The sequence below is a fragment of the Solea solea genome, chromosome 12 (genome assembly GCF_958295425.1).
Source record: "Solea solea chromosome 12, fSolSol10.1, whole genome shotgun sequence".
Taxonomy (NCBI): Eukaryota; Metazoa; Chordata; class Actinopteri; order Pleuronectiformes; family Soleidae; genus Solea; species Solea solea.
The window spans coordinates 21242995-21268170 of NC_081145.1; the positions used below are offsets into that span (position 1 = coordinate 21242995).

The 25176-nt window shown below is 39.0% G+C and overlaps 1 protein-coding gene across 2 annotated transcripts in view; it reads right to left on the minus strand.

Annotated features, from left to right (window-relative positions):
• ntrk3a (neurotrophic tyrosine kinase, receptor, type 3a) overlaps positions 1-25176 on the minus strand; it is a 95012-nt gene that overhangs the window by 43254 nt on the left and 26582 nt on the right. For both annotated transcript variants that reach the window (XM_058646465.1, XM_058646464.1), the window contains exons 2-4: positions 22907-22981; positions 19647-19718; positions 7098-7169 (exon numbers count right to left, since the gene is read on the minus strand). In XM_058646465.1, coding sequence (XP_058502448.1) covers positions 7098-7169; positions 19647-19718; positions 22907-22981 — 219 coding nt within the window. The remainder of the gene's footprint in view (positions 1-7097; positions 7170-19646; positions 19719-22906; positions 22982-25176) is intronic.

Consider the following 25176-nt stretch of genomic DNA (forward strand, 5'->3'; position numbering starts at 1 on the left):
AAAGTGATCCTGACAATCAGTGCTGTTCTGTTACATTCCATTCAAAAGCAGGCTAAAGCACTAGTTTGGGGGTAAAATTGTCTCTTTACTGAAAACATGGCCCGACAGTCCAAACAAAACAGACAAAGCACACAATCAGCTGACAAACAGGCAGGGTCAGAGAACAGAAAACAAACTCACTCACTCACTGAAAAAACAGCTACTTGGAGTAGTGGCTGGAAGGCTATCAGTGGAAGTGACAAGAAAAGTAAAAACTGAACATGGGCACAAATTGAAGGTGGAGCGTGTGGTAAGACAGGGAAACAGAAAGAATAAATAGAAGTAATGACACAGTGTCAGTGCCAAAACAACACATTAATGGCTTCCGAACAGGAAGGTATACAACTTGTCTATGACAGAATTACACCTGGCAGAAATATAAAGTCAGTGAAACAGAGTCTCATTTACTTGACTTTTAGACTCAAAATGAAACCTTAAAAACCAAATAACCACAAACTACGTGTCCCGCATACGCAGACATATGTCCTGTCCTCTCACACAGCTCATTTAAGGCATCTCCATTACACTCCACTCGACCCGACAGTCACTGCAGTGATTTTAAACACAAACCACATGAATAAAACACTTGATGAAACATGAATGGTGTTAAAAATGATTGTTAATAAATATGATTCACTCCGCAGCTCCTTAATGTTATTTTTTTTTGTTATCTGAGTGTAATTTGCTTTCAGTTGTTTAATATCCTATAATGGAACACTTATGGCTCCCAAGCACAAACACAAATAAAAAGTTTCTGACTCAGTGGATCCATAATCTGGCTTCAATTAAACACCTCACCATCTGTCTTCCAATTTTTTGCTTTTTAATAGATCCAAATATATGTGTGGGAAGTGGTGTACGCCTTTTACAGGCACCATTTTGTGTATATGCAGTGGTTATAAATGACGCCCCAGGTCCTACCAGCTCAAAAGAGAAAATCTCATAAGATCCTGGTTAAAGCTCCAGTGTATAATTCCTATCACCAAAACTATTACCATAACCTGCCCCTACTCTCTCTCAAACATACACACATGCAGAGACAGTTCTTACCTCTACCGCGCTTTGGTATGTCATGAGTTGTCTGTTATCTGTTTTTACTGTTACTCGTGCAGACTGCATCCAGAAAACTTGCCGTGGTGCAGTGAACGATGTTTGCAGCATGCAGGCAGTTGATAAGGGAGCGCTTGATTTGCATTGCTTTTTGTTGGCAGAGCACACATTTTCAATATCATAAGATCACATTTGTGAGAAGCCAAAAATCACGATTGTGATTAAAACGTGATTGTGAAGTCCTATGCTTTATTTTTAACAGTCGAGTCCCCTTCTGAATTTACGGGCGTCTCTTGGTGTTTTCAGAGCTTCAAGCTTATCTGAGAAACTCAGAGAGAGTCACGCGGAGCCAATGTAAGTTTTAGGCAAGTGTGAAAAAAAAATGCTGTAAAGCAAATCCACCCATCCATTTTCTACCGCTTTATGTGGAGGATAAAGCGGTCTATTGTAGGGCCAACATAGAGACAAACAACCATGCACTCTCTCACTCACACCTATGGTCAATTTAGAGTGTCCAATTTACCTAATCCCCAAATCGGCATATCTTTAGACTGTGGGAGGAAGCCAGAGCTTTCGCAAATATAAATTCTACATGTGTATTTTTCAATTCACAAATGCAAAGAGAGCTAACAGAAGAAAAATCAGAGTGATAATTGGTGTGTCTGCCCTTTGCATTCAAACCGGCATTAATTCATAATGTAGGTACAGTCGCACAAAGTCAGTAGGATTATAATCATGTGTGTGATTAACCAATTATACCTCACACGTGCTGATGATCATCATTTTCATATGTAGGGTGAAACGCAGTCATTAACTGAAACACAAACAGCTGTGTGGGAGGCTTAAAACTGGGTGAGGAACAATCAAGGTGACTTTGTGGAAGACAGTTTCATGTCACAGATCCTAACACCATACGCAAGGTCTCTCCCAAAGCAAAAGATTGTAAAGCAGACTCGAGTTTCACGATGAGCTGTTTAAGGTCTTTTGAAGAAGCACAAAGAAAGACCGTAAGAACCATCATGTTTCCTTCCCTTCAAAACAGGAATATGACCAGCAGTTATAAAAAGGAGTCCTGGAAATGATGGTAAGGCCTGACCTCAACGTCATAGAGTGTGTCTGGGATTACCTGGAGGTACGGAAGGATTTAAGACAGCCTACATCAACAGAAGATCTGTGGTTAGTTCTCCAAGATGTTTAAAACAACCTATCTGTTGAATATTTAAAAGATACTCAACAGCTGGACAAGAAACAAAAAGATATGGGTTTTTTTACTGCAGTAAAACAAGTATTTACACTTGAAATGATTGTGCGATTGAGAGGGGGAGAGTATGACAAATACGTTTGTGGATGGTTGACTGGGGACAGCTGTAGGTGAAGGACATTTCCATGCGCACACACGCACACACAGTGTGTACGAGATGGAGTAATTCCTTACCACCCTGCAGACTGCTGTGATGAATGCTCGCTATCTAGTAGTGTTTTCTATGGAGAAGGGGCAGGAGTAATGAACATTTGTTGATGTGAACCCCAAGCTGGTTTCACACACACACACTGCCTACCTTAAGATCAATAGGTGCATTATTACAGCCACAGGTCTGACAAATGAGACAAACTGGATTTCTGTGCAAAAAAAAAAAAGCTTGACAACTGAAACGCAGCCAAATAACTAGACATGTTAATCATTAACCACACGTTTGTAAATTGTTGTTCAGACTTTAACCAATTACTTGTCCAGTCAACCAACAATGTCCGTTTCATTTTGTTAATTTCTCTGGACCTCAATTAGGCTTTACAACCAGCAGACGACTGCCGCTGTTTGTGCTAGTCATTTGTCACATGAATGTCAAATAGCTAATGTACTCAATTTAAAATTTAAACAGAGAACAAGCCATTATTATTATTAAGTCATTCAACTACCGGCTCAGGAAAATGCACAGAATTTGAAAACCCTACAAATAATTAAAGAAAGCTGTTTTACAGATGATAAGATTGGGATGGAATTGCTTGATTGTGATGAAGGAAAAAAAAAAAAAGCACCTGAACATGCTGCATGCAGGAACTCACACGCGCTCTTCACACTTCACAGTACGCTGTGTGACTGCTGAAGCGTTTCTGCTGATGAAAAACTGAATCTCAGCCAAGACAAAAACAGCAATAAACTCTTCAGTGTTTGTGCCTGATTATTTTCACACGATTGGCTTGTGTTCAGCAGCTCTCATTAGCACGTCTGAGGCACAGCATGTTATGGCACTACTTGATTTTACAATTCCATGCTGGCCAAAGAATGGTAGGATTATGACATGACGAAATGGGAGAGCGTTTCAATTAGAGAGGCATCAGTGTCAACTGAGGCAGGAAGATCAGCTCTGATGAAGCTGTTGTTGTATCTTCTATTTAAAACATCTGTTATTTTTTTTTTTTATAGATTATGAAGAGTTTATCTGTTGATATCTGAATTACACTTAATCTGTGAGGTGAAATTTGTGGAGCAAGTCTTCAAATGGCCCAATTCCAATGTCCCACCTGTGATAATGCACAAATATGTGTTTAATGGAGACGCAGGTTTTAATGTCTTAATGTCCAGCTTGACTCTACTCGTTTGATATGGTTTTCCATTATTACAGTACCTCCTTAATGTGGGAGGAGTCATCATAGCACGGCTGCATAAAACTGTGAAAACATGACATCGTTTTGTAAGTGACACACACAAACTAGTGACTTGTAAAGCAGTACTGAGTACTGAATCATTAGAATCAGTTAATTAAGTTAAAGGGGTTGCTCACTATCGCCAGCTCTCAGCAGAAAGCTAAACACACCAGACTCCTCTGTTAAATGTTGAGATAGATGTCACATCTATCTATCGACTCCGCATGCTTGGAATCTCGCTTGAGTAGGTACTAAAAAAAGGACCAGGTATCAGGTACTCCCGCTAATGGATTATAGTTCTGCAAACTATAATGTACTGTACGTATAAGAACGCATGTGTGAGTCAGATGTGTTCAAAACATCAGGAGAACCTCTAGAGCATCCAGACGATGAGTGGTGCATGCAGTAGGAAGAACACTCAACTACTTGCTTGATGTGAATTATGCGGGGCTTCTTCTGTTGTGTTCTCACAAGAGCTCACTCAAACATAAGGGGACAAATCAGGAGAGTTTTCCGGAAAATGTCTGAAGCAACTTTTTGCTGACATTTGTTTGTCTCACATACTCTTACAATCCCCTAAAGATGTGTGGAGTTTAGTGCATGTGCGAAAGCGGTTCTATCTACAGATGTGTAAATCAACGTGATTGTCTTTTAACCACTTGGCAGAAATGAGGGTGATGCTATTTTTTGGTAATAATGTGGTTAGAACTAAGAAAATATCATGGTTATCATTATACCATCAATTTAACGGTTAATGTATGTTCTTACACTAATTTGCATCTTAAAAATATTCATATGTCTATTGCAAACTAAAATAATGTGACATTTAAGTTATTTAAATGTGTATATGTTTTACTTTGTTATACTTACACAGTATTATATTTTATTTTCTTTGCTATTTTATATTTTAAGAGAAAGCTTAAGACAGTTATAAATGTTATAGTTCTCTGTGCATTGACAATAAAGGGATCTGTACCCAAAATATCCTCGCTATAAAACAAAGCAAAACACTGCATTGCAGAGTTAAAACAGATAAGGATTGTGTTCTCATAACACTGTAATATTCATAAAAACACAACATGTTGCAGGGTAACAATACACACTGCACTCTTGTTTCTCCGTTTATAATGAGCACATATATTTCTTTTGTTTGTTTTACACAGACGATGTGTGTCAAAACATGTCTGCTTGTTTCCTTCTGTGAGTGGCTATTACGCTATTACATCTGACTTTTTAAAAAAAATTTAAAAAATGATGTAATACAGCGCAGTTTAACTAAGGTAAGAAGGTAAGAAACAGTTGCAAGGTAATTAAACATGACAACTCCGATGCCGGGCAACATAATGTACAAGTAATGCTCTCAACACTTCATCCCACAGTACACTTGCCTTTATGTGGCACTCTTAAACCTGATTTAATTAAAGCCCTTCATTAGCAGAATCCTTAAAGCCTTAAAATCATGTTGTTAGCCCTCAGGTTGATCTGAGTTTATCTGACAACGTGCAGCAAATGCAATCTTTGCTCCTCTGACACCAACTTAATTAACTCCCTCATCTATCTGGTCAGGGAAGTGTGATGCAAATGAGCTGTTCCACTTTGTAGTGGAGATAACCTCTGTCTCATTAATGAAGCACAGACATGTGTGTCAGGGGACAGACAGACAGACAGATGTGGGAGAAGGAGGGAAGAAAAATCCTGATTTAATAGCAACTTAATGCTCCCCCTTCAGGAGTGATTCTACAGATCTATTGATCCCACATTTTTGTCATTTTCTTTATCATTTACTTTTTTTTATTTTTTGTTTATTTTTTGATCATCATAAACTCTGCAAAAATAAGGGGCAGTGGCAGCTCCCACAGCCTAAAAGGTTCCCACTAAACATATACATATATATATATATATATATATGTATATGTATACCCAGACACTAGAGGTCGTAAAAATTGATTTTATTTTGGTAAAACATTTTAAAGATTTGAAAAGATGCATGCCCATCTCTGTGTCCTTCACAAGGACACAATTAAATATTCTAAATACCCGCAGCATCTGCAGGGACTCCAACTCTGTAATGCACTTTCCCTTTCAAACTAAGTCAACAGAACTGTGACTATTAGCTTCTGATGCACCCTTGAGATTAGTTTTTTGTTATTCCGCATCATCAAGCCTCACATAGCAACTTTCTTCATTCAGTAACGTTTGAACACCTGTGCTATCCTCTCCTCTGTGTGATTTCCACTGCGTCATCAGTGAACCATAATCCTCCGTCTATGCTAAAATGTAAATCAAAGTGTGTTGAAGCAAAGAGAGAATTACTTTGCTGTTGCTACACTGCCCGTTGCCACAGCAACCACTTATCCACTCTCCATCTAATAATACTGTAATGGGAAACACAAATCAGTGGTACTGTTTCCTGGGCAAAGACCTATTTTCTTTTTTTCTTCCTGCAGTAATCCATTTGTTGCTATTTTACACGAAACATGTGAACTGTGACGCAAAAAGTCAGTTGTAATTAATTGAAGTGGTAATACTGGAATTGTGGCTGCCCCTCTGAAAATGCACTTACAACAAACGAAGATTCTGAGACAATTGAAAAAGCAACATGTCCCTCAGACCAGAGACTGAGACCACAGTATAATCCTTCACCCAATAGATGAAGACACACTGATAAACAGACAGAGATCAACTATGATAACATTTTTTAAACGTAGAAACATCTATGAGTCTGCACAATATGTGAAATTGCGTTTCTAAATTAGTTAAAATTGTAATTACTAGTTCATTACTAGTCCATTTATTTTGACCTATTACCAAATTACAAATGACTGTGTAATTCAGTTATTTTGTTTGTTGATGATCAAACTGTTTAAATATATAATTAAATGTAATTAGTTAAACACATTTAATTTTTTTTTACTTTATTAAAGGAAAAGGACTGCAGTGACATCTCTATGTATCTGTACAGAAATGATTTTCCATACACTAAACACTAGGGGTCAGGAATTACAGATATGGGACAAACCTTTGTGTAAGCGAGGCAGCAGGTATCAAAACAGATTCAGATCAGCCCTGAAGAAATCCTCAGGTGGGCACAGAGACCTCATATTGACCTCATATTGATATTTGCTTCTGAAGCCAACCAGGAAATAGGAATATAGCCACTAGGGGGCGACTCTGCTGGTAGAAAATAAGTCTACTTCTTGCATGATTTATAATGTCAGTAGATTTTATGAATGCATCATTGGTTTTAGGTCTTCTTCAATAGCAAATGTTTTTCTGTGTGAATTATGGTGTCACTACTGGTTGGCACGTGGGTGGATCTAAACGTATGAGATTAAAGTCTCTAAAAGAGACGTCAAACTTACAGTTCACTGAGCTGCAGATTGTCAAAGATCTGCCAGGACAACGTGGTCAGCAAGGGGTTCTTGGACAGGTTTCTGAAGAAGAGAAAGAGACAGAAAGGGTTACAGACATGTCATAATGTCATTAGTGTTTTCCCATGAATGCAACGGAAATTGCAAAAATAAAGCTCAAGGCAGAATCACAGAATTTGTGTATAATAATTTAGTAATGTCCCAAAGGGTGTAATTAAAAGTCAATCAATATTGTACAAAACTTAGCGAACTAAGTGCAAGACACAGGAAATAGAAAATAAAGAATACAACATACATATCACAACAAAATAGCCTGAAGAGAATTTCTCACTGAAGAAATAACACACACATTCAGATACACACACACACACACACACACACACAAAACACTGTGTGTGAACTTTAAGAAGTCATGACTCATTTCCTCTTGTAATCCCTCCTGGGTCACAATAACTCACAACACAAACACAGGTATTTGTCTCCATGGCAACACAAAGTCAAACATGGAGAGATGTGCTGGCTGGTATGGTGGAGGTACATCACACCGTACCCACACACCCACACACACACACACACACACACACACAGAAATCCAAAGATAGACAGAGAGAGAGAGTGTGTTTATAATTGTATTTGTTACCTCTTCAGGACCTTTTCTAGCATAAACACTGACCTTGTCAGGACCAGTGGTCGTCATGGAGACCAAAAAACACCTGGTCCTAATGAGCCAGAACCTAATTTCTTAGGAACTGGTTAAGTTTAGGGCTATGGCTTGAATTGTGGTTAGGCTGAGTTTAGGGTTAGGCATTAACTGGTTATGGTTAAGGTAAGGGATAGCACTTTGTTTAGGCTGTCTCAATGTCAACAAAGTGTCCTCAGAAGAATAGCGGTACAAACCTGTGTGTGTCAGTGTCATAGCTATTATGATGTTAATAAAACGTACATTTAGCAAGGGGTTGATTAATAACAAACAACAAATGAGTGTGCAACTATTCTGATTATCAATTTCAGCCTCTCAAATTCAAACACTGCTATTACAGTAACGCTGAATATGTTTGGTCGGATAAAATAAGACATTTTATCATACGCTTAACATGAGGACCAAATACAAATTCATGAATTGAGCAATTAAATAACTTTCAGTCACATCCACTTGTCAACCTTGTACTTCAACGATCTCAGGAGAGAGATAGTTCCACGTGGAAAATGTCATCCGTTTACAGGTGGGGGAAATAACCAACTGACAGGAAATTTAGAAAATTCTCCTTTTTATCTGGGGTTTTTTTTCCCTGTGCAGAGACACAGTGAGAGCAGTTGACACTGATTGCTGTCCTCCTCAGTTGAGAGGCGAGAGAGTGAAGCTACACCAGGAGAAAACAGGGAAGGACAGAAAAACAAAAGTAATGAGCAAACGAGAAAAAACAGGAGGAAGAGAGAATACAAAAGAGGAGAGACTGGCAGTGAGAATAAGAAGCAGAGTCACCAGAGAGGGAGCACAAACACACACACACACACACACTTGCTAACACACATCATAGAGAATGATGCAGCGCTCCAGAATGATTCCTTTGATTGACTGATTGAAACACAGTAACAGCCCTGAAACACTGCAGTGTCCTCATTCCATATTATACTAAAATTATAACTGCTGTAGTGAGCTACAAATGTGTGCTGTCCTTGAGGATGTCCATCTATCCCCCATTCACCTGTATATTTCACTACATTTGAGAAGTTCGTCTACTTGGTTAGAAAATTGTCCCTTCAACAAAGTGAGTGACAGTGATGACTACTGACAACTTTAAATTTATTGGGTTCGTTAAAAGCCCCACATATGTTTTACACTTATATCTGGACATACTCCATCACCACCACCTTGAACTTGGCTAGGAGTGCTAACCACTACACCAACTGTGAGGCCCACCAAAAACATTATCATGGTAAAAAAAACCAAAAAACTTTTAAATAGGTCGGTTATATTGACAATTATCGCAAGAAGGTCAGATGATTAAAGATTGGTTTCAGTTCCTGAGTGAAAAAACTAATGAATTGTGTTAAGGTAAATCATTAAATAACAGTATGTGTTGAGTCTCATATTGCACTTTCAGACAGACACAGTTCTGGTTCTGGCTCTGCCAGGTTCTGGCTCAGAGTCTCAGAACCTTGGTGCTTTCTGGCTTACCAGCCCGCATTCACACCCATTTATCAAAGTGAGCTGATGTAACTCTGCATTACACTTCACAACACAGTATATGACACGCCCACTGATGATGTCACAGTTTGCAGGGAAGAACCAACAATTTTTTTGGTTCCAGCTGTGAAACACACCGGCCAGTTCAAAATTAGATTTGCGATCTGGCACGGAGCCTTGCTGGCGTGAAAGGGCTTAGTGTGTGTTTGCACAGTGCGTAAACATCATATACTTAACCTGTTTTATATTCCCAATATATATTGTTATCGATTTATTGACCAGTCCTTCTCAAACTGGTCAATTCCTTTTAATTGGTTTTATGACTGAAATATAAACAAGTGGGTGCAAAAGCGACAATAAAGGCCAAAGCACATTCATTCAAATTTAACAAGAAAAATATTTTTATAAATAGTTTTATTTATAAACTTTATTGGAGGCTGCAAAGCTGCTAATCACCGGACTAGCATCCCAAATCTGATACTTAAACTGTGCCAGAAGAAGAAGGGCTGAATGATTCAATCTGTCCTCCTCTGCTATAAATGCACATACTGTACTCTGGAAGACACTCTAAGTAAAAACAAGCACATATACTGTCCACTGTGTACATGAGAAGACTCTGTCTCTACACACACTGACACCCCCCACTCCCCCAGTCTCTGCCTCCACCAAACCTTTCTACATGCAGGAGGTGTCCTTTAAAAAGGTCAGCCCGACTTCAATGGATGAAAAGAACTCCAAATTTAAAACTCCACACCCACTATCTCTGTGTGTGTGTTCTTGTAACTCCTCAGGACCCTTTTCTGGTATTAACACTGATTTTGTCAGGGCCAGTAGTCATCATGGTGACCAAAACCTGGTCCTAATGAGGCAGAATCTCATTTCTGATGAACGGCTGATGAACGGCTGATGAACGGCTAAGATTTGAATTGTGGTTAGGTTAAGGTTAGAGTTAGGCATTAATTGGTGATGGTCAATAATGCACTGTTCATGATTTCCATCTGAATGGAAGTCAGTGCAGTGACCTAAGAAGAATAGTTGCACAAACCTGTGTGTGTGTAACCAGTAGAAAAGGGGACTTCAGTGTCGTTTCACACTCACAAACAGGGGACTTCACATGAGCAAGGGATATTTTTCAAGTCCCTTGTTCATGTTAGTCATGTTTTAAATCATGCTAAAATCATATCTAAGACACTCTGGTGATTTTTTTTTTATATTAAACAAAGTGGGGACTTGCAAGTGTGTGACTCACTCAGAAGTGTCTCTGCTGGCTGGTGCAGGGATTTTAACACCTCATTAAGTCGTTTCTTAACACTCTTCATTTCTTAATAGACAGCGATGTCCATAAAACACACTTCATTTTTGTTTATCTAGACCAAGGGTGTCAAACATACGGCACTATTTGATCACAAGTGAGCCGGACCAGTCAAATAACAGCATAATAACCTATTCATAACAAGCACTCAAAATGCTTCCCTTCATTTTACATGAAAGTTAGCCTCTTTTTTTTATAAAACATATTATGAACCCTGAAATTTTGTGAGAGAATTAAGTGCAACTTCAACAAAAGTATGCCTAATTTAACCATTTACAAGTATCTATGACTGAAAAAAATTATATTTCACCTTCTAATCATAATCGCTTCTGGCCCACGGGCCGTACGTTTGTCACACCTGATTGACAGCCCTGATCTTGTCCTTCCTCTGGTATTGGACTATGTGTGGAGACTATTGGTCACAGTCACATTGTGGACTTAAAAAACTTTGCTTGCAGGTTCAAATAAAGTGACTCCACATGACTTGACCATGTCCACTATGAAGTATGATATACCCTTCGTGACAAATCACATTACATCGACAGTGTGATTTATCACAAGGTTTGTTTAAAAAAAAAAGAAAAGATGGACGATGAGACAAATGGGAAACTACCAAGAGTCTGGGCAGTGGGTGAAACACATAATACATAATGTTATATTACCGCCCTCCCTCTGGATTCTCCTTCTTTTTTTTCTTCTTCTTTCTTTCCTTCTCAGTAGGTGATGGACGACTTATAGCAGAACCAAATTAAGAAGAAGAAGAAAAAGAAGAGAACAACAAGGAGAAGCAGAGAAGGATAAGGCAGAGGGAGCTCACCAGAGAGGAGAGCAGAAGGAAGATGGCGAGAGGAAGACGAGGCAGGAGGTGAGGGTATGAGTCAGAGGAGAGTGAGAAAGGAGAAGGTATTTGTGGAGCAGGGGAGGAGAGGGGAGTTGTATAGATACAGTTTGTTCTTGTTGTAAATCCCAGCAAATCTTCCATGTCCCTCATGAGACTGAAGAACCTTTTCATTGTTTCTTTCATCTTCTCTTTTCATCTCATCTCATTTTTTTGATTTTATTACCTCCACACAAAACCACACACACACCCTACATTTACTGTTTCTGTACAATGCTTAGTATCTATATAATTACCATTTTGAATACTTTCCATTATTGATAGATTATGAGGGCCACACGGTTGGTGTACTGATTAGCACGCTTGCCTTTGCAGCAAGAAGACTCAGGCCTTTCTGCATGGAGTTTCTCTGAGTTCTCCGGTTCCTCCCACAGTCCAAATACATACATAATGGGGATTAGGTCAATTGGACACTCTGTGAGAGTGGGTGGTTGTTTGTCTCTATATGTGGCCCTGTGATGGAATGGCGAACTGGCCAGGGTGTGACTCTGCCTATCGCCCTATGCCAGCTGAGATTGGTATAGCTCCACCCGCGACCCTTATGTGGAGGATAAAGTGGTAGAAAATGGATGGATGGATAAATTATGAGTATTTCAACTAATATAATAATTATTATTTTATTCTAAGAAATTGTACATTTCTGGGCTGCACGTAAAACTGCATAGGCTCCATGCCAACCATTAGGGAAATGGGTGTTTTACTCAAAGTGAACTTCACTGGATTCAGATTGAACTTTAAACTAGTCAAAGTAGTAGGTCAATTTAGCATCATCTTTCAATGATCATCCACCATCAGGGAATAAAGAGCGAACCAGCTTCTGTGTTCATGTCTGCCTGTTCTTGGTGTAGCTCAACAGTTTCCTGTGATTCCAGCACCATCTGTGTCCCTCTTTTTCCATTCAACTGGTGATGTAACAATGTTTATTAGTCATTGCTGTTGCGATTATGGACCTTATCGTATTCCTCTCAGGACTCAAACACAACATTTATGTTCCCAGTTGTTGCTGGCCGTGGTTTACTCTGGAAACCCTGTGGTTTAGACTGGAAGGGCAGAAACTACTTCAGTAAAGATAGTAAAGTAATGATGTCCCTGCACCTGCAGTCACCTATATTAATTTCCTGCCTATGTTTCATCAGCCATGAATCGGCTACAGTGACAATGACTGTTAGATCTCCACCTCATCATTACCATTCGGTTTTACTGTTCCTATTTGCTGTAAATAGATAACCAACCATAGAGTAGAGATACAACAATCTTGAGTCCAGGACTTAGAAATCTGCCAATACAAATACTGATATTATTGATATGATTAGGTTATTACAATACAAATGTAATCCAAAAAAATAATAAATAAATAAACATAGACATGTTCAGGGTCAGTCGTTTGTGTCTGGTACAAAGTTTCGAGGTGATCGTTAAATCTATGCCAAAGTTATGGTTGAAATTCACCAAAATGTCGATGATTGCCGTGGCCACGCCCTTTTGAATTCTAAAAAAGCTACCATTAATGTTTTGTCTTTGATGTGTGTAGTACAAATTGACATGTTTACTATGTTGGTACAAATGTGCTCAGAGGAGTTTGCTCATTTATGTAGGGTCCAAAATTACTTTTTTGCTCTTCTTGGGCTTCCAAGTTTCAGGAAATTCGGTCTAACTCAATTTTGACTCTGTTTTCACCTTGGGGAGCATTATAGAGCCCTTGAGCAACGCATGGATCCGGGCCATGCCAATATCACATTTTTGCCAGACCTCCGTGCAAAGTTTCAAGAGTTTTTATGCATGTTAACCCCCTCAAAAATGAAAATAAAAATAATAATCTGAAGGATAACAATAGGTTCCTCACATGAATTCCTGCCAGGAGCCGTTTCGGCCCCTAGCATTCATGCTCGGGCCCTAACTATATTTTTTGTTTGAAAAAAGTATCATTGTATACTAAAGGCTGTGATATCAGTACCTGTATCAGACATGAAAAAAATGGTATCTAGCCATCCCCTATAAAGTGTCAATTTAGCAACAATAAACCCAATATTCGACTGAACTACAGAACCATTGCTGGAAATAACCCACTGTCTCATGTTGTCACATTGGTTTAAAGTGGCAGACTCGGATGTTGTGAACCACATTGTTTTGTGACTAGAGTTGCAAGTTTTTATCTCATCCTCTTGAGGATCTTTATCACATTTTCCACTGGCTAGAAATAAAAACCCATAAACATCTGGCTTTTGTCAGCAATGGGAGCAGATACATTTGTCATTGACTCATGGGATGAATAACTATAAAATAGTTATATAATGATAATGTTTTTATCTGCTGCAGCTCTGATCTGCAGTAATATAAACATGACACGTGGGTGAATGTGGTGATTTTGCCATCTACTACTTTTTCTTCCTCTTTCTGCATTCCTCTTCTTCAAAGGCACTTTTGCTATTTGACAGCTTGTTAAAAGATGCTCTAAAATGTGAGGCTAAAGTAAAATTACTGCAGAGTATTTTACACAAAGCCAAAAAACATCAACTTGGTTGGTTTCACTATAGAGAAATTCAGGAAATCCCCAGAGCAGGATATAATTTATATTCATTTCAGGGCATCCTTTAAAAAGCTTTTGAGATATTTGATTGTAGACCAAAGTGAATTGTTCTGCAGAGCAACATTTTATTTATTTTTTCGGAACATGTGCTTGGCATTCCTCATGACTCACACGCATCAATACAGTAAAAAAAACACTGTGTTGATCTTTTTGAAATTGCCTTCACACATGGAACTCATGATCATGAATATGAAATGTGAGGGTGTTTAAATGCACATACATAAACACATTTAACATAAACCAATATTTGTAGGCACTATTTTACCCACCAAGACTACAAATCTCTACTACAACCTCCTTTCCAAGTGGCAACTTTTGTTGTTTCCTATAAACTGGCATCTGACAAAGTGTTTAACCCTTCATTGCATATATGACTAAAAGATGGATGGATGGATGGATGGTATCACCTGTCCTATCTCTGTGTCTTTTCACAGTGACTAGTCTTCTTTATTTGTATCTACCCATTTACTCTTATAACTGCATGAATATGATGGTCCATCTGACACAAACAAACACACACACACACACACACACACATACACACTAACACAGGCTATTTTCAGAAGAACTGCCTGTTCTGTGAAATGACAAGTATTGCCACAGTAATTAAAACTGTCAGTCATTCTGTCTGTGCCTGCATAGATGTGATGCGTCGTAATCTATGGTTGTTTCACTTGTCAATCAAATAAACACTTGTCATGCGTCACAACTAACTGCATGGGCAGCCCATGGCCAAGAAAAAGGAAAGGAATTGGACTTGTGTCCAGAGGGTGTGTGTGTGTGCACCCGGATTGTGTGTGTGTTCACTACTGGTGGAACAGTCACATAATTCACCCAATTTTTTGAATTTTTTAAAAGTTTTGTTCTGATTAACAATGGTAAAGCTCAAGGCCTCTCCTTACGTTCTACATTCTATGTTTGCATCCATGATTACATGCTTCCATACATATCAAAATGAGGCTCAATGTCGGTCTAGCAGCCTACATACCAAATCCCATGGCCCAATATATTGTTCTAGTTAGAGCAAGCAGAGTATGTATGGTCTACAGAGTCACAAAGACATCAGCAGAGGGTCTGTGCATACAATTGCAAACATTGGTGGGTGACTAACCATAACACAACAATATAAAATTGGCCTGAGCAACACTGAAACATGACTCTTTTGTAGTTTTCTAATGCATTGTCACGTAAAGACGACAGGCCTTTCCAAATCCAAACAACCCAAGTCAGTCAAAAACATGTTTAGTTCAGCAATTTGTTCACTCTTTTTTCTTTTATCCTAAAATAATAAAATGCTGCAGCTTTGACCCATAATCAGATAATAATAATGAACAAAACACTACCTGGTCTTCTAAAAAAACAAAACAAAACAAAATTGTTGACCCCTCAGCTATATGCACTATCATATTTCAAGTCTTCCAAATAAGTCAAAACAATCAAATATTTCGGAAACTGTTTCATATCAGTGTAGATGGCTAAAATGTTTCTTAGACACACAAAACATACACCAGGCACATATAAATACATACATATACATATATACACATATATATATATATACAATGTTGCTATATATATGTGTGTATATATATATATATATATACACACACACATATATATAGCAATATTTCCATTCACATCAAAAGAAACAAACACCATCTGCCCACTTCCTGCTGCTGAAGAAGTCTCAGCAGTACTAAGATGGCCAACCCCATGTAGAGCTGCCTGGAGCCCTGATTGGCCACTGTTTCTTCCTTGGAGACATTTGCTAGATCAGAGGATGCAAGATGCCAAGATGGAGGAGAAGGAGGGAGAGGAGATGCTTAACGTACAGATTTTTACTAAATCAGTGTAATTATTTGATTCACATTCTGTCTTGAGATAATAATGTTTCACTATAATTATGTTCTGAGACAGACATGCAAAACCTATTATTGTGTTACAGGGTGTTAAATATTAGAAATGTCTACGATCCATGTTTGTCTACAGGCTGCACTAATGAAAAATGATAAATATCTTCTGTTTTGGCTTCTTGTCATGATTTACTGTCGGTCAGCTGTCATACCACCAATAACTACAGGTGAGCCTTGTCAGTGCTTGTCCTGCATGTTGGCCCCTGTTGGCCGACTGTCTGTACTGTAGCTTTTCAGCTGATTTAGCCAATTAAAATTGTTGGTGATGAAAGCCAACGGTGAAAGAGAAAACACTGTAAACAGCTGTCAGCTCAGTGAGAGAAAAAGTGACAAAGGCTAAACAAAAAAAAGCAACTACAGCTACAGGAAAAAAAGTCCAAAAAAAGCACTCACAGGAGGCTTAATTTAACCACCTCAGGGGTTTTTAAAAAATGACATTGGTTTATTCTTCTTATTAGACATTTGTGGGATTATAGCAGCATTGGTTAAATTGTCTTGAACAAACACTGTTCAGTGACGTTTTTTGTATGTCTTCTGTTTTATGTTTTATGCTACAGATATGAACTGCTGTCACCTGCAGATCTGGCGATTTATTCCATTTCATGCAGAAAGAACTAGCTAGAGCAGTGTTTCTCAGTCCTGATCCTCAGGACCCACTCCTGCATGTTTTAGATGTTTCCCTGCACTGAATCACCTGATTCTAATAGTCAACTCATCAACAAGCTCTGCAAAAGCCTGATAATGATAATTTATTTGAATCAGGTGTGTTGGAGCAGGGGAACATCCCCCAGGACTAGGATTGGGGTCAAGTGTCTTGCCAGAGGAATGCCGACAAGAGGAACCAGAAATCGAATCCCTACAAATAACCCTTTAACACAGAGCGTTTCTCTGACGACATGTTTCTGCAAGTGCACTTTGCCGTACTGTTGTGTAATTACCGTAATTACACAACAGTTTGGGCTATCGGAAATATTCCAACAGTTTCTAAAAGCTGAGAAGTTGCAATTCAAAGTCACCATGTGGTTATGATGATACTTTCACTGGCACTGTTGCAGGAAGCTGGCAAATCAGCGTCTTTATCACCAGAGAGGGGAGAGTGGGAAAATGCCTGTAGGCCTACATAGTTTCCATTTTTTTGATGGAAGTTTTTTTGACATTGCTACAAAGACTCAAACAAATGTTGTTTTTCTTCATTTCAAATTGTTAATACACAATGTGTTAACATACAGTAAATTGTAAATAACTGCCAGATATTGCAAACTATTCTGGAAAATGGGCAAAAGCACAGGACATTTTCTGGCCCCTTCATGGTTAAAATAAGCAAAAAGGTCCAGACAAACATTTTGAGGCTTAGAAGGAAAAGGGATAAAAGGTCACTAACCCCACCCACCGACCGACAGCCACTAATAACCCTTCCGTTACATCGTTGCCAACAGGATTTAGCATGTATACTTCTCATTACCATAACTCCTAGAACATTTGTGATATCTAGAAAATTCTACTGGAAAAAAACTACTATGGGAAAGCAGAGAAATCAAGCTTTGCGCCCATATACTACGTCATTATGGTAGCCCTTAGGACCTCCGTGGAACAACTGTCCATTAACAGACAAGATGCACCAGAGCGTCACCGATTTGTGACATCAGCTTCTCAGTGTAATTCCTAAACAGTTGAATAACTGCCAGATATTGAAAGTTATCTTGGAAAAAGGGGCAGAAGCACTCACTCACTGAACATTTTTTCGACAATTCTACAGCCATAAAATCAAAATAAATCCAGACAGCCTGAATATCATGATGGTCATAAGAGGGTTAAAGACATTACGGTATACATTGATGAATAACCATATTTTTGTGCCTTATGCTTGTCCATCTCTCATGCCACTCACAAAACCGCCAGGAACAATTTATGAATGAATGTTTTGACCAAGGACTGTTTGACATGCAGACTGGAAAGAGCTAGACATCTTACACAATATATGCATTACTCTTGTCCTGCAGCTTCTTTGCAGTCCCAATAAATAACTCGATGACCTCCAAACTGCCTTCATCTCCATGACCACCCACAACCACAACTGGACACAAAATTTGTGGAACTATCATATTTATATAGAGATAACTTGGTACCGGGTCATTTTATTCACATTATTTTTGTGTGTGTATTTGTTAAGTCCATGTTCTTGTCCTTGGTTCCTTTTTAATCTGCTGCCAACTACACTATTATGACCTGCCAAATGCCCAATAATAATCATGCAAATTTACTCTTCTGCCCTAGATAAGGCCTTCAACACACTGTTCTCAGACACAGCTTCTGTAAAAAGAAACCACTCAATTTGAGTGGAAAAATACAGCAAAAAAAAATATACACCAAACACCAAAGTCTTTGGACATTTGCTATGCTGTTCATATGGGAGCCATATTTGATTCATGTTACACAGAAAACAGACAGAGATGTTGACATTTTGTTAAAAGTTTAAAGTCAACTGAAGCGAGGATGTGGTGAAGAGATGTGTACTGCAACATAATATCTCACTTCAACAAGTCCACTGGATCTGTGAGGATAAAAACCCACATCCTTCAGCTTCTTGATATATCTGGCTCAGAGCTTTATATGTGGTCATTAAGAGAGTTCAAGGAAGTATTTGTTTACTGTTAGGAACAAGGGGCAGAGTAGCTGATTTAAAACAAAAAAGAGGGAAGCAAGTGTGCTTTTGTCCATTTTTCCAGAATAACTTTGAATATCTGGCAGTTGTTTTACAATTTACTGCATGTTAAAATAGTGTATAAACAATTTAAAATGAAGCTGTACTTGTCACATCCATGCCTGGCAGTCTGTTTTTTCCTGCATTTCCCCTCCCTTCCTTGTTTGTCACTCTCTCACGAGGAGCGGGTCCCAGGCTCAGGCAGCCTCCCTGGACCCGCTCCTCTCCCGGCTTCCTCACCGCTACCCTCCACCTGCCATCATCATTCCCCCCACATCTCAGCTCCTCTGCAGTCTTTGGACCCCTCTACTGCCTTGCCATCTTCTACCCCTTCCTGCCAATCTTTCCTTCCAAATAAATCTGTTTGTTGCTCAGCTCTGAGTCTGTGTTCTGGTCCTAACCCCCACTGGTTATCAAAGTAGTTGTAAACGAACAACAGATGTTGCATGTTGAATTTGAAATTTGAACAGTATGAAACATATTTAATGTAATATTTGTTTGAGTCTTTGTCTCAATGTCTAAAAACAGGCCAAAAAAATGGTAACTATGTACAGGCGTTTTTCCAACTCTCGCCTCTCAAAGGTGACGCTGATTCTCCGGCTTCCTGTTACAGTGTGAGTGAAATTACCGTAACAACCACACGTTGGCTTTGTCGTGCAACTTCTCAGCTTTCAAAAACCATTGGAATTTTTCCAATAGCAAAAACCGTCGCGTAACTACGGTGATGTAAATTGCGTGTGTGTAAAAAGGGTTAATATTCACTATATGTGATAGTTAACAACCACAGTATGCCACTGTGTGTGTGTCTCAAGTTTTGATTCAGGCTTATCTAAGGACTTTTTGAATGTTTAAAGTGCTTTTTGAGGGAAAGATTAGGGCTTGAATTGGGTATAGGCCAATAGAGTTTATGTGTGTGTATTAGAGAGAGAGAGCATACTCACATGTAGCGCAGATGGGTGTTCTTGGAGAAGACATTAGCACGGATTGTTTGCAGGCTACTCTTTGTAATTGTGCTGTAACACACACACACACACACACACAAAGGAGAAAAGACAAGAACATGGGTGAATATCTTTCAGGTGCATTTCTATGAATTATAGTCAGGTACTGTAGAGGTGGGGGAATCACAAAATGTTAAGAACCACCAAAAAAAAATGCTGAGTCAAAGAAGAAAGACTTGCACAAATAAAGGCATGACAGAAAAGAATACTAAATAAATAGAGGACATCAGTAAAGAAGATGGTTATTTCTAAATCACATCCACAGTCTAAGCTGTTGATTTTGTATAAATCCTGGAGACAGTGACAAATAAACATCCGTGTGTGACTCCTACAAACAGCATCGTGTTCACAGCACATGGATGAGTGCACCATCTACATAACTCTGCATATGATCCATACATAAGGGTTCACAGTACATAATGCTGCAGGTGTTACGTGAGGTGCCAGGAGGAGAGGTGTTTCCAGTGTGACTGTGTGCAGCTGGTGCCTCTGACAGCCGAGTCATGTGCTCACAGACAAGAAAACCAAAAAATGCTGGCAAAAAAAAAAATCTTCAAAGATGAGAGACAACGGGAGGTTGACCGATTTTCTAGATCCTGCCAATTGATGCATTCTGTTGTACTCCTAATCCAACTGAGACTAAGGGAAGGCGTCATGTGGCCCAAACCCTCTCATTTTGAGTCACAAATATCTTTTGCCTTCAGAAACATCCCTGATCAAATGTGTCCTCTCTTCATTTAACAGTGCGTTACTTTATTTGCAGTGAGAAGAAAAGCAAATAACCTAGATAACAATTTTAACTACTTTAAGAATGAAGGCTAAAATGAGTCTGACAGTCAGCCAACTGTTGGCAGTATCTCCCACAATAGCTCCTTTGGAAATTAAGGTGAAAATGAAGTTGCAGCAGAACTGCAGCTTAGTTTTAATCAGTTAGTTATAAGTGGGAGAGGAGCCAGTGTCTGTGCCCATCTGGAGAACTGGAATCTTTCCACAGAGAGGAGGATATGTGCTCCTGCTCCCATTTCAGATTCAATAGAACTTAAATCCTCTGCTTTTCACTGCCTGTTTTTAGCCGTCACTGGACCACAGCCAGAGAAGAAGAGTAATATTTTAGCCTTTAAGCTAACAGTGCTGTTTGTAGGTTTGACCATACTGCAATAGACCAGAATTATGGAATAATAAGTATCTTTCCATAAAAGAGGTTACATTTTTCACCCTGCAAGCAGGGTTACACAAAAACCACATTTGACCACATTTTACTTGAAGACCTTGGAAAATAGTGGGTAATGACGAAAAGGACCTGTTTCGAACCTGGTATTATCACACACATCCAAATAAATGGTTCACACCTGTGAAGACTCCCAATGAGATCTCATTTCCCTGACACTGAATGCAAATACAGCATATCCCATCTGTTAATAAGAGCACAAACAATGTTTTTAGTCTCAGTCTCAGTGTACAGATGTATCTGTTGACACTGTTTGTGTGTGTGTGTGTGTGTGTGTGTTTGGATTTTTTAAATTTAGCCCTCTGAAAAGGCTTGACAGGAAGCACACAAATGCTTTAACTCGTGTTTGTCCTTTGTCTTCTTTTTATTTTTTTATCAAAAGCTACAGGTGACCACAGGTCATAAACCTGAAACAAAAATCAAACCAAATACAAAAAGTTACATGTAATAACAACATCAATAAAACTGTAACTTATATAATATTATTATATAAGCAATCAAAATGTCCCCTTTTTATACATAACAGTAATGTTGAATTACATACAACCCAACTAATTAAAATACTATTGTCTTGGCTAACATTATTGGCTGAGAATGCTAACGGAGTTAGCCCAGCGCTAACCAACAATGCTAACGGCAGCTAGCGGAAATGCTAGCGGAAATACTAGCCGAGCGCTAATCGCGAACGCTAATTAATACTCTTATGACTGCCTGACTAACTCTTATAATTGATAGCTGCCTAACATTGCGGTAAACATTAACACAGCACATGTATTTATAAGCTAAACATCGTATTTCCCAGTTAGCTGCTGCTACTTACCAATGGGCTGTGTGCTTCCTGTCAAGCCTTTTCGGAGGACTAAATTTTAAAAATCCAAACAGTGTGTGTGTGTGTGTAAGAGCGACAGGTAGCGAGAAAGAAACAAGTCAAGAAGGGTTGAGTCAATCAAAACGCGCCCACAGCTGTAACATAAAAGACGTTTTTCAAGCATAGGGAAAAATGAATCATATGTGAAATTTGTTGGCAGTGACTAAAAATAAATCAAGGCATGGTCACTGAGAAATGAGTTTCACTGTAAAAAAAAAAATGCAGTGGGATTTATACATTTTTACATGTGTGAATGCTGTTGTTAATACCAGGTCTGAATAAGAACTCATCCACTCTTGAATAACGTTTTCAAGAACAAACACAGACAAATCAGGTATATATGCTAATTCATAATTCCTTTGAATGAAAAGTAGTAAGTTCTCTCAGAAGAACTTTGTAGCTAAAAAGTACAGCCTAACTTACTAACATGTACAATAGATCTATTTATTTTAAAGCACCATTTGTGATCCTCCTGTCCATGCAGTTGTGAAACTGAGTAAGTCAATGTATAGTACAGAGAGAATAGTGAAACATAGAGAGAATATATGACTAACTGGACTGCAATTTCAGAAGCTATCTAACTGCTTTAGGCAACAGAGGCAAGTGTTAATTGTGTTTTTTTTTGGTCTCTTATCAGCACTATGTTTTTATACTGCTCTGAAACCTTGGGGGAAACTGTTGTGCAGGCATTAGTCTGATGCACAGGAACAGAGGAGCAGCAGCAGCAGTGGAAATCTGCTGCTATATTACACCACATCGTAAACAAACAGACACACAAAAGATGATTGCAGACATGAACTCCAAATGTCTGCACATGCTCCAGAGTTTGCTGTTGCTGATGTATAAGGAAGCACCGCAGAAAATGATCTGGGTGTGATGTGTTCACAACAGCAGGCAGGCGAGGAGGTGAAGCCTGACTCGAGCGCACAGCAGGAGTCAGGAGGACGGTTACACATTCCCCGACTGTTTCTGCTGCTGCACTCTCACCTGAGTTCACTCAGACATTATCCAGAGATTAGTATGGAAGCGGGCAAGAGAAATTGGATAATGTCCATGGTTTCAGTGCATGTCTGAAAGCAGTGAAAGAAATGAGTTGGCACTTACAGCCTCTCTAGGCCAGTGTAGAGCTCCAAGTCCATGTTCTTCAAGACTTGCAGACCCGTCCAGTTCTCAATGTGTCTGCAGGGAAAGAAGGAGAAAAAACAAAACAGTTAATGACTCTCATTGACACTTTTCTGACAAACTGATGAACTGGTTCATAACTGCAGCATGTGCATGAGCTATGTATGACATGAGTCTACATATTAAATTGTAGACGAACCATCATTTTATCACTTTTTAAGCAAACAATGGAAACATGTCATTTGTACATCCTGCACAGAAAATGTGTGATTGTGTCCACACAACCAATGATCGCACTGCCAATGCCAGCTTTTTATTACTGTGCTGATGGAGAGGCCATTTTCTCTTTTTTTAATAGGTAAGCAATAGACTTTTATAATTGTGTAAATTGGGCACTTAATTCTATTATTTTATTAGCGTCAGTGACGGGTATCTGTAGAGTTGAACTGTAGTTAACGTTTGCATTTGAAAAAAAAGAAATAAAAATGGGGGGAGGGGGTTTGAAAACAATTACACACACATGCAACCTTTGTTCTTTAAACAATCTCGTAACCTAGAGATAGCACTTGGAGGCTGGATTTAACTGTGGGCTACAAGTGGGCCACTTGTAGCCCACATACTTAAGCCCACATGATATAAGTGGACACAGAAGGCTGAGAATGTATGCTCGTACAGGCTCCACACGTAGTCCACGTCACACTGTCTTGGTATGTACAGTGGAAAACACATGCAAGGCTTTTAAAGACCATGTGTGACAGTAGCTCCACATGAGAACATTTATAATAACATATCAGTAACTCAAATATTTAGCTTCTTGCAATCTTTACCATTGGATTTTGAATAGGGCTAGGAACTGATTTAAAATGTCCAGTAAGTATCAACACCTGGACATCAATGTGGATTCCTGAAGGATAGTTTTTTGATAAATGTTATCAAATCTGTTTTTTGTTTGTTTTTAATTGCCTTACACATTGTGCTAAAAGTCTTAGCTGCCTCGATCGTCTTCCTGCAGTCAGACATTCATTCCATGCACTCAGAAATTTAATTTCATTCATCAAACAAGCACTAATCGCTCAAAAAACAACAACACAGACACATCAACACACATGTGTTAAGTAGATCACAAGCATCGTTAGATCCCAGTCAAACAGTGCGGCGCCTTGGCTTACAGACACTGATGAGATCAACTCCTCAGGTATCAAATTTGATTACATTTTTGATATTAGGTGATACAGGGGGAAGTGATACCACAAAAAGTACTGCAGGTCAATACCATGCCCTTTGACGCATGTGTAGTAAACTATTGCACATGTGAGAGACTAGAAATTCAGGGACTGCCTCTTTTGAAGGGCACTGTCTGTGCGGCCAATGAAAGTCTGTGAAGGCTAAGCTGAAATGAGATGGCTTGATCTACAGTGATTTTTCCCCTTATACTGTCGCCTTATAACATAACTGATGACACCTCACATAGTGTGTAAATATTTTAAAAACAAACTTGTGTTTTGGGGGCATGATGGGTTGAATTGGTGCCTGGTAGTTTTATTTAAAAGTGTGTTATTTGGACCTTCATCTCCTTTCAAAACAAAACTCTGTTGTACATTGAGACTTGGTATCGATTGGGAAGGGTAATGAAAAGAAGCATTTGGAGGAGCCTGCAAAATAGGATCAGTGATTTGCTGTGCTGTGACAATCAGGCTCCAAATGCAGCCTCCGAGTTCACTGGTGGCATTGGTCTGTGGGCCATGACGGTTTGTATTGTGACCTTATAGGAGCCCAGCAGTGAAGACTCAGTTTGGATCAAGCAACAAAATGACTAGCTCACACAGTGTGTGTGTACTTGCATGTGTTAAAGAGGCAGAACCCAATATCTGAGGAAGTGGTTAAGTTTATGGCTAAGATTTGCATTGTGGTTGGGTCATTTTGGCTGGTCCGTAACTTTCTGTCACACGTAAAAGGGCTTTTAGAGGGTTAAGACCTGGTTTTAGGGTAAGAATGGGGTTGAGGTTAGGTTTCATCTAAGGCATTTAGTTGTGATGGTTAAGGTTTGGGCAAGGGGCTAAGACAGTGTTTCCCAATCCTGCATGTTTTAGACGTTTCCCTGATTCAAACAGTCAGCTCGTCATCAAGCGCCACCAAAGCCTGCACAACCCACTCCTTTGAATCAGGTGCAGTGGAGCATCTATCATGTAACATTTAGATATCTACCACCAATCATCTAATATATGGTATCATACCGCACACAATCCTCAATC